The sequence below is a fragment of the Triticum aestivum genome, chromosome 1B (genome assembly GCF_018294505.1).
Source record: "Triticum aestivum cultivar Chinese Spring chromosome 1B, IWGSC CS RefSeq v2.1, whole genome shotgun sequence".
Classification (NCBI taxonomy): domain Eukaryota; kingdom Viridiplantae; phylum Streptophyta; class Magnoliopsida; order Poales; family Poaceae; genus Triticum; species Triticum aestivum.
In genome coordinates, this window is record NC_057795.1 from 449,964,454 (window position 1) to 449,975,286 (window position 10,833).

At 47.4% G+C, this 10,833-nt stretch overlaps 1 protein-coding gene and 1 pseudogene across 1 annotated transcript; both read left to right on the top strand.

The window, feature by feature from the left end:
• Positions 1 to 873: 873 nt before the first annotated feature.
• On the top strand, positions 874 to 5,446 carry LOC123130774 (midasin). Its single transcript, XM_044550590.1, has 2 exons — positions 874 to 4,902; positions 5,035 to 5,446. The coding sequence occupies exon 1, from the start codon at positions 1,241 to 1,243 to the stop codon at positions 4,889 to 4,891; it is 3,651 nt and encodes a 1,216-aa protein (XP_044406525.1). The 5' UTR covers positions 874 to 1,240; the 3' UTR covers positions 4,892 to 4,902; positions 5,035 to 5,446.
• A 1,304-nt stretch (positions 5,447 to 6,750) lies between these two features.
• Positions 6,751 to 10,402, top strand: LOC123130785 (probable ADP-ribosylation factor GTPase-activating protein AGD11; annotated as a pseudogene).
• Positions 10,403 to 10,833: the final 431 nt, after the last annotated feature.

Below are 10,833 nucleotides of genomic sequence, written 5' to 3' on the forward strand. Positions count from 1 at the left end.
CGGAGACGAGCCGAGCTGCGACGAGTGCCGAGCGCTAGCGCCAGGAGCAGCGAGAGTGGGTGCCGTGGGATGCCATCGAGAGACACGTGGCGCCATCCTAGATCGGGTGCGCACGGGAGGAGCCCTGGAGACGGTCTCCACGGAATTTTTTTCCGCCACGCTCCTGATAACAAAACAAATCAAGATGTGATGAAAACTTTGGGCCCATCTGCAGCAGTATAATGAAAGACCAATAGCCCCGGCACGTAAAGCTAATCTAGATCGCCGTCAGTAAAGTGGAGATCCACGTCACCCCCTCAATCCATCTTTATCCACGGGATCAGCTGAGGCGACAACTCAGCAGCCACCACGCTTCTGTAATAGAGTACTCAGGAGTATGTACCGCCATGCATCAAGTTTACGGTCGGTCTCAATGCGTTCAAGGAGTGCCTACGAAAGAAAGGTTTCGAGTTAAGACTTCAGTACACCCTAGAGCAACGAACCTAGAGGTTTTAAGTGACTGTCGTACAAAAACCTAGAGGTCTTAAGCGTACTAGATAAAACATCAAGGCTACTAGTTGGTGCCATCAAAATCTTACTGGTACAAGCCCAGAGCTCTCAAGGAATGAATTTATGAGAGACGAGCAACAACCTACTCCTAAATCCGTCCACTGTCCATGCCTTTTAACACCAGCCAACTCGACATAAATGGATGTTAAGAGGAACGTAAAACGCTCTCATAAATGGATCCTCTAGAACCAACCATGCACCACTCTCCAAGATCAAGAAGGTTCACACGATTAGCCGTCACAGAGGATCCGGCGTCCAGGAGAAGGAAAAAACGTCGCTCTCGGCCCGGCCTTCACCATCAAGGATGTCCCTTTGAGCCGCCCACCCACTCGCCGCGGCTCCCCTTCTTCCTCCCATCGCAATCTCATTCTCCCCGCACACAACCCATCTTTCTTTATTCTTCCCTTCCACTCTTCCTTTGAGTCTAATCCCGTTTCTTCCCTCCTCCAACTCCCAACTTCCGCTCCCCCGCACTTCACATCACCTTTGCTCCGGCTTTCTTGCCGCCCGCGGGCCGCCGTTGAACGCGAGAAGAAGGAAGAAGCCAAGCACTCCACGGAACCTCCCACCACAAGCCGAGAGATTCCAGACGGAAGCTTTGGCTCCAAGAACCCGAGGGAGGAATCCCAGGAGAGAAGCCAAGAAAGAAACAAGGATAGTACTGGTACTAGTACTGTAGTAGCAGCCAGCCATGGTGAGGAGCAAAGAGGTGCCCAAGAGGCCCAAGGACCCGCTCATGACCCCTCCGTCCAAGCCCAGGGGATTCAGGTACGACGACGACGGCGGCTTCGGCGGAAGCTTGCCGAGGAACCGCGGCGGCTCGGCCATGTCCCCGGCGCCGGCCTCCGTGCCCAACTACATGCGGGCCACCAGCAGCTCCGGCGCCAAGGCCGGGCCCGGCCGGCGCGCGGGGGCGGTGCCCTCGTCGGCGTCGCCCACGACCAGGCGGGGGCCGGCGCGGGCGGTCACGATGGGGAGGGTGCTGTTCCCGACGCCGGAGGTGCCCGGCATGGTCCGCGCCACGCCCACGTGCTCCTCCACCATGAAGGAGGCCAAGTTCCCCGGCGCGCTCGACCTGGCGCCCGGGGCCACCGACGCCCAGGGCCCCGCGGCGATGCGGGTCTGCCCCTACAACTACTGCTCCCTCAACGGCCACACCCACTCGCCGGCCGTGCCGCTCCGGAGCTTCCTCGCGTCGCGCCGCCGGCTCATCAAGACGCAGCAGAGCATGAAGCACAAGGGCGTCTCGGCGTTCCGCAAAGGATCCGGCGGCCACCAGAGGCCGGAGGACAAGAAAAGCGGCCCCGTCCTCTGCGCCGCCGTCGCCAAGGCCGCGCCTCTGGTCGACGAGGAGGCGCTCGGCGACTTCTTCGTGGAGGTGTACGCCGGCCCGAGGGTGAGCTCCGACATGAGCTGCAGCGACATGTCCCTGGACGAGATGGACGCCGCGGTGAGGAGGATGGAGTTCGTCGTCTTCGACCGGTGCGGCGTGGGCGAGGACGACGAGAAGGGCGGCGATCCTGCCGTTGGCGGTGACGGCGGCAGGAGGCCGGAGGAGGACAGGCTCGGTTTCTGCAGGGACAGTTCGTCGGAGTGCAGCGATGACGCTGTCTCCGGTCCCATCTCCGGCAACCTCGTGGAGGAGCTGCCCTGGATGAGGTACGAGTGCGATAGCCTGGAGGATGATGTTTCAGAGGAGCATGTTCAGGAAGCAGAGGTTTCAGAGGGGCAACAATGTAACGACGAAGAAGGCGGATCGAGCGATAATCACGAAGAGGAGGCGGATGAAGAACAGAAACCGGAACACGAGGAGATCATCTCCGATCTGCCCCGTGAAACGGGGATCGTCGCGGAGGAAGAGGGTGTCGATTGCAGATCTCCACTCCGCGAAGACATCTCAAGCACAATGGATCAACATGAGGCTTGCACAGTGCAAGAGACGCAACATGAAGACGGTGAGGAGCGTGTCTCGGATGTTGCCCACAAAATGAAGATCGCCGCGGCGCAAGCATGTATTGTTTGTGCAGCGGAGGTCTGCAATGAGCAGGAAGAAGAAGAAGATCAAGACAACATCCTGGGCAAAGTGATCCAAGGGGATGCTTCTGATGGACAAGGCACGTCAGCAGAGAAGCTCTCCAATGGTGTGGACGAGTCGGAGATTCCTCAGCATGAACTAGACATCCTGGGCAAAGTGGTCCAAGGGGATATTTCTGATGGACAGGGCACATCAGAAGAGCAGCTCTCCAATGGTGTCTGTGAACCGGAGATTCCTGAGAATGAAGTAGCAGAAAGCGTGGAGAATGTCGTCGAAGAGAGCCGGGAAGAGGATGGTGTAGCAGATCAGGGAACAAAGGATGATCAGAGCAACGTTGAATCTACCGGCAACTTAGAAGTTACAGAGAAGCAGGACATGCCGGATCATGAGTCTGAAATGGAGATTTCTGAGACTGTCCCCAGTGTTGCATGCGAAGAGGATTTCGTCGAGGAAGAAGTAACCTCCAGAGCTGTTTCAGAAGGTGAAATTTCTGACTGCAGTGCTATTGCTTCTCTGGATGCTGAAATCTCAACACCACCAACAGAGGGTGGCTTTGAACAAGATGTGAACACGGTGGAAGACGCTTTTGAACAGTATGACGGTGCCGTGAACAACTTTGTTGATCAGTGTATCCCTGCAGAAGACACAGTGGATGTCACAGAAGATGCTGAGAAGCAAATTGAGATTACCTCATGCAATTTGGAAGATGCTTCTGAAGAATCTGGTACTGCCCAAGAAAGCAGCCAGGAAGTTACTTTCCTATGTGTTGATGCTACTGCCCAAGAAAGCAGCCAGGAAGTTAATTTCCTATGTGTTGATGGTGGCGCGCAAATGGAACTAGAGCCAAAGGTTACAAATTGCAAGTTGGAAGATTCTTCTGAAGAGTCTGGTATTGCCCAAGAAAGCAGCCAGGATGTTAAGCCTGTATGTGTTGATGCTGCTGCTCAAACGGAACCAGAGCCAGAGGTTACAAATTGCAAGTTGGAAGATTCTTCTGAAGAAGAGTCTGGTATTGCCCAAGAAAGCTCCCAAGATGTTAAGCCTGTCTGTGTTGATGCTGCTGTTCAAATGGAACCAGAGACTACAAACTACAAATTGGAAGGTGCTTCTGCAGAAGCTGGTATCACTGGAGAAACTGTTCATGATGATAACTTGGTGTATGTCGGCGAGGCTGCTCAAGTGCAATCAGGGGTTGACACAAGCGAGTTGGTAGACACTTCTGAGGAATCTGGTATTGCTCATGAAATTTGTGAAGATGATAACTCTGCATATGTCAGTGATGATGCTCAAAGTGATTCTGGGATCGCCACATGCGAATTGGGAGAAGAATCTGCTAATGTCCAGGAAGCTGATCAGGATCAGAACTGTACAGATGTCAATGGTGGTTTTACAAATGAATCCATGCTTACCGCTTGTGAACTGGCAGAGGCTTCTGAAGCATATGATATTACCCAAGAAGCTATTCAAGATGACAACATTTCAGATGTCAATGATGGTGCTCAAAAGGAATCGGAAATTATAGCATGCGAATCGGAACATGCTTGTGAAGAATCTCATATTATCCAAGAAGGGGGTGAAGATGTTAACGCTGCTTGTGAAGAATCTGATATAATCCAAGAAGGGGTGGAAGATGATAACACTGCTTGTGAAGAATCTTATATTATCCAAGAAGGGGGTGAAGATGGTAGCACTCCTGGTGTCCGCACTGGTGCTCTAAAGGAACCAGAGATCATGGCATCCGAATTGGCAGATGCTTGTGAAGAAGTTTGTATTACCAAGGAGGCTAATCTCTCACCCGTTGTCCAGATACCTGAGCATAACTATGACCTGTCAGCAACTGACGGCTATGGGGAGCCTCAGAACCTACCAGCAGAAGACACTGTTGCAAAAGAATTTTCCATTGACGACATGTGCAACGTATTCAGCGGGTTGAACCTCAAAGGCGACGTATATGTTGATCCTACCGAGTCCGAGATATGTCCGAGAAACAGAAGGATCGTTGCCGGGAGGAGGAGAACACCTGAAGAAGATGAATACATGCGAGGCTTTAACCCAAGGGCACCGAATTTTCTTCCTCTGGAATCGGACCCGGATGCAGAGAAGGTTGATCTGAAGCATCAGACGGCGGAAGACCGCAAGAATGCCGAAGAGTGGATGATCGACTACGCGCTTCGGAGGGCGGTGAATAATCTCGGCCCTGCTCGGAAGAAGAAAGTGGAGCTTCTGGTCCAGGCCTTTGAGACTGTCCTACCGCAGGATGAGAAGAAAAGCATTTCACCTACAAGGCCTGCCCAAGCTTGCAACTGATAATTCTAGAGGTGAGAACACTTTGGAAATGTTTCAGTGTATTTTGCCGTGATAATTGTAAAAACTCTTTTGCACTTAACTGTCCGTAAAACCCTTTTCACGAACTAACCTGTTATTACTTGCTTCTCTTTTTTGTGTTGCAGTTAGTGGTTGAACTAATCGTGGAGTATGTTGACGACTCGCGAGCTACTAACTCGGTGGTCACTGCAATATTAGTGCCAGAGACCCGCTCCAAGTTGGACGAGAAATAACTACAGTACTTACTAGTCAGCAGAGATCGATCGCTCGCTCGCTAGAGATCTCTCTCTGGTTAAGGTAACATGGAGAGGGTAAACTACTCACTGATGGAGAGTTTCCTGTCTAGTCTAGTTGCTGAGCTGCAAAGGAGTAGCTCAACAACCGAGCTGTGTGTGTGTAAATATATGTGTGTCATAGTCCTGATGCTTGGTATTTATGTATACTGATGTTTGTGAGAGTTGCGAAAAATATCAAGGGCGCTGAGGTGCTGCATTGACTTTGCCCTGAGATCAATCAATAAAACTCTTCTCGACTGCATGTTTGCTTTTTTTGAAACGGAGGCAAAAGCTTTGCCTCATCCATTAATTAAGAAGGAAACGGACAAGAGTTTGCAACACTTAACTTTCCTTCAGTGGGACAACCGGGAGTCGAACTCCTCCCGCCAGGATAGGCAGGTAGTCGACACAAACACTAGACCGAGTTCCCTTTGATGACTGCATGTTTGCTGTGAGAAATGATAGTTGTTGTATATGCACAGTGCTTGTGTTATGTGCAAATGCTTAGAATCCTGTGTGAATTCCCATTTCATTTCTAGTCCTGTATGCAGTGCCTGAAGAAATGCATCAGCTGGCCAGATCAGTTAAATGCACCTGCAAATACTTCCACTCGAAAGATGTATTAGTACTACAGTCTACATTGTGATCTAAACGATCTTATACTGTATTTCTTTACAGAGGGAGTACCGTAAAATTGTACTAGTTGCCCAGGAATCTGTAAAATTTAAGTTGCCCGGGAATCTGAAGGTGACGCCGCGCGTGTGCTTGGATCCTGTAGCTAACGTTAACCAGTCTGATAGCTGCAGCCAAACTGTGTAGCGTGTGTGTGGAGTCGTCTGGAACAGCCGGGAAGAAATTAAAGGGCCCCGGAGCTGGAAAAGGAGCAGGAGATGATCCCATCCGAGCTGTCTGGGTCTACGCTGACTCGCCAACAGATCAGCCAGCCTAAATCCGAGGCTGTGGCCAGCAAGCAGCCGGCCAAAGATCTTCTCCGCCGACGTGACACGGACTGAACCATCGCCATTGTCGGCATTACTGCTCTCTCCACCCAGTATGCAAGGCAAATCCTCTTCGTTTAACACGTGGTTGGTTTGCCCTCTCGTTTCAGTCCTGGCGCACGCAATTCCTGAAATTAACCAAGTCGTCAGGGCACCTCATAGTCAATGGAACACCGTCAAATAAATCTAAAAAAATACGGGCATCAATGCCGAGTACGAGACTTCAAACCTTTTTTCTAACTTACGGTGAGATCTAAACCTTGGTGGAGCGGTTCCACCACAAGGAATCTAGTACGCTCGGGCACGCCAACAGGCATTCTGTGTGATGACCACAGTGCATGGTAATCGACATCCTGACGATCAGCCAAGATCAGTCCAAAGCCCAAACTCTGTCTTGGCGTAGCACAAGGAAATCAAACTGAATGATCACGCCAGGTTGAGATCTTCTTCTGCCGGCGGTGCATGCATGCTGCCAGAGTTAGTAGACGAAGATGGATGGATTGAGACATATATTGGGCACGTGCGTCAGCATTTAATTCGGGCGTCCACATCGCCTTCACCGCCTATTCTATTCTTGGTCAACCGCGCTTCCACCCCCACAGAAACAGAAACAGAAACGACGACGATCGAGGAACGGCGCCAAGACCAAACGACAGGAGCTCCGACGTCGCCATGGCCCGTCTCTTCCTCCGACCGATCTGATCCTCGCCGGGCTCCGAACCCACAATTTTATCGCCGGAATGTGGTGATGGGCCGCCGCCACGCCCACGTCCTTGCCTGCGTCGCCACGAGGAGCTGAATAGGAGGAGGGAATGGACGAGGACAACAATCTCATGCATTTTCTTGACGATACACACAGTTCGCATTACAGGAAGTGAGCAGCACAGATTACAACCTCCCTCAATTTCCCCCTCTACATTACTTTTCTTTTTTTACGATCCTCCTTAAATCATGCCTATGTGGATTCGATGTGAGTTTGTGATTTGGTGCTCCTTTTCTGCCTTCCAAGGACACGCGATGGATATTCATCCCAAAATGACGGCGATGATCACTCCGATACATCAGGTTTGTTTCTTTTTTTTTTTCCCTGGCGTCGCGATTCTGCCCCTGCGAATTTCAATTTGAATCCATGATTCCATGATTTATCTTAAATATAAGGTTGATGGTTCGAATAGATGGGGCGCATACATGATTTATTTTAGGCTTTGGTTCAACGTTCGTTGAGCCTTTGCGGTCTGCGCTCTGAAGAACTAATTTCCGATCCTTTCATCTGTCTGCAGTACTGTACATTTGTTGATCCCCTTCCTTAATTTCCATCCTCGTTGATCTCATTTCTTGCTCGTATTGCTAGCGCCACGTCCGAATATATGTACCATCTACATTTGTTGGTGGAATTTGCTTTGTCTGTATTATGATGTGTCCTGCCAATGATCACTTCCCATGCTTAACAGACGCAGATCCATCCAATGCAAGGGACAGATTGGAAACTCTACTTAACCAACCTGCCAACAAGTTCTGTGCAGATTGTGGCACCCCAGATCCAAAATGGGCGTAAGTATCAATTAATTTTCAGATACGCGGCATTCTTACCTACTAATTCCTACTGTGTCTGCTACGTCTGATGCTGCTTTCGTTAGGATTTAGCTGCTACTCCAGTTTCCGCCGAAATGCTTAACGCTCGATCGTGATCATATTCAGGCCAATATTTTCTCACTACCATTAACTGGTGTGGCATATGTAGGGCTTTGCCTTTCGGTGCGTTCATTTGCATCAAGTGCTCTGGAACTCACAGAAGTCTTGGAGTACACATATCAAAGGTAAGCAATGGGGTCTATGTAGTTCTTGTTGTTGTGTCGTATTCTCGTCTCCAATTTTACTTTAGCTGGACTTGTTCCACATTCTGTGCTCTATAAGACCAATACTTTATACTTGTACCCTGAAGTTGCTCAATATTTGTACCCTGAAGTTGCTCAATATTTGTACCCTGAAGTTGCTCAATATTTTGATTAGAAAAAGCATGAACATAGCTTTATTATTTATTTTCTGAATTAGCTGATCCGTGCTAGTATTAACACTCCAATTTCCCCTGTAAAGTATACACATATGGTGATTTTTTTCTAGCAATGGCCTCCTGTATTTGTATTTTGAAACCCGTACATATACTTAACATGGTGAAGCATGAACATAGCTTTATTGTTTATTTTTTGAATTAGCTGATCCGTACTAGTATTAACACACCAATTTCCCCTGTAAAGTATACACATATGGTGAATTTTTTCTAGCAATGGCCTCCTGTATTTGTATTTTGAAAACCGTACATAGTTAACATGGTGAATATTTTCTTGACAGATCTTCTACTGAACTAATCAACTATTTTTGGTTGAGTGTGCACAGGTGATTTCGGTGAATCTAGACGAATGGACAGATGAGGAAGTCAATTGTTTAGCTAATTCAGGTGGAAATGCTACTGTGAACACCAAATATGAAGCTTTTATCCGAAAACTACAAAAAGCCAAGACAAGATTTTGCAACAGAGGACCGTGCTATTTTCATTAGGTATAACATCTACCGTCACTACTTTTCTCTGACTCTGTCTGACAAAACTATTTTGTTTCTGTTTGTCTATATGCAGGAAAAAATACGAGCTTCAACAGTTTGTGACTAATCCACAATTTGCATGCCCTTTACACAAACATGGAGCAGAAAAACGTCATAACCAGCAACATAGTGGCAGCAAACATGGTACTTTCAGAAATAGCTGGAGGAAAAAGGAATCCGAAAACAAAGGAGTAAAAAAAATGGTGCGACAAACTGTCATAGCCATTGCTAGTCTTACACTACTTCCACTGTAACTGTACATATTATTTTTCAGATGGATGTGGGCATGGTAGAGTTCGTTGGATTAATTAAGGTCGACATCATAAGGGGCACAGATTTAGCTGTTCGTGATGTGATGTCAAGTGATCCATATGTTATGATTATACTAGGACACCAAGTAAGCAAATTTCATTCATTGTTTGTTATGGCAGATTAGTCGTGCAATTTTTTCCTCTTATAATTCAGTTAACAATTTCTCCATTTTAGTCTATGAAAACAAAGGTGATAAAGAACACACTGAACCCTATATGGAATGAAAGATTGATGCTATCAATCCCTGACCCAGTGCCGCCTCTTAAAGTGGTATGTGTTCTTTCCTGTGGACATGAAGTTTATTAGCAGCTAAAATTTTATTTTATTTATTTTACCTAGTTCATCTCAATGGAAAGTTGAGGTTATCGTCTTTGCCGAGTGTCGTAGAATAGCTTATGTGTGCGAGTGGAATTTTATCTTTGATGTGTATGGCTAAGGTATTGAAAGTTTAGTGTCTAGATTTATTCTCGGGTATTGAAATACCTACCAGTTTTAACTAATAAAACATACTCCCTCTGTCCGGAATTAATTGGCGCTCAAACAGATGTATCTAGCACGTCTGGATACATCCGTTTGAGCGTCAACTAATTCTGGACGGAGGAAGTAGTAGCCAGTGATTAAATTTATACTTGTTGAGGTTTACATATACGTAGTTAGTTCTCATCATTATAAGATATTCTTATTTTATGGATGAGGGATAGGCTGCATTCTGGTGGTTTGGCACATTTGTGTAAGAATGATTTTTGATAAGCACATGAGACCTAAACTGCCCCCAAAATTACTCTTAGCAATCTGCTTTGTACTACATGACAGCTAGTGTTCGACAAGGACACATTCACCTCCGACGACCGAATGGGAGAGGCTGAAGTTGATATCCAGCCATTGATCTCTGCAGCAAGAGAGTACCAGAGCTCCATCATCACAGAATCGACACAGATATGCACATTCTTGGCAAGCGAGAACAGCATTCTAGCCAAGGACAGCATTATCTCGATCGTCGATGGTAAGGTGGAGCAGGAGATTGCATTGAGGCTTCAGAACGTCGAGCACGGGGAGCTTGAGATCAAGCTTGAGTGCGTGCCCCTCAGTCAGTAGTGCGGTTTTTCACCGAGATGAAATGCTCCATGGCTGCAATAGATACTAGCATCGCTTTGCACTACCCAGAGAAAACATTGCCTGTTGTGTCTACTCCATGCCTGTAATTGTCATGCCGAAGGTATTTCATGCATGTGATATGTTGGATAGATAGGAAAAGAAACTTAAAGGTCATCTATGGGACTCAAATGTAGGCTTCAAAACTCCTTTTTGTACGTGGCAGAATTAAGAGTTGTCTGATTTTACACCTCTTTAAGTCTCGTTTGAAATAAATTAAAAAAACATAGGAACTGGATGATAAAATCGTTATGTCATTGTTATGCTGAGATGAAGCAATCATCACCTTGCATAGTCCAAGTTTCAAAGAAATCTTATCGGACTTGAAGATTATTGACTATGTGATCGTGGCATGTAAATTTGGCTAACCTAGGTTGGAATTTCCTTTTTCTTAGGAACACTGTAGAAACACATATGCTCACGTGCGATAGGTTAGAATTACTTAATAGGAAGACTTGTTGGCTTTCTTTCTCTTTCCCCCCATTCTTCACCATTACCCTTTCCGTATGACTTTTTGTTTGAAGGGCAGCAGTGGGGAAAAACCCCACTGCTTTTTTTTATAAAAATAAATGTAGTGTACAAAAATACA

Bases quoted from the DNA above. Each gene is read 5' to 3' on its own strand.
- LOC123130774 (XM_044550590.1), top strand. From the start codon at position 1,241: ATGGTGAGGAGCAAAGAGGTGCCCAAGAGGCCCAAGGACCCGCTCATG.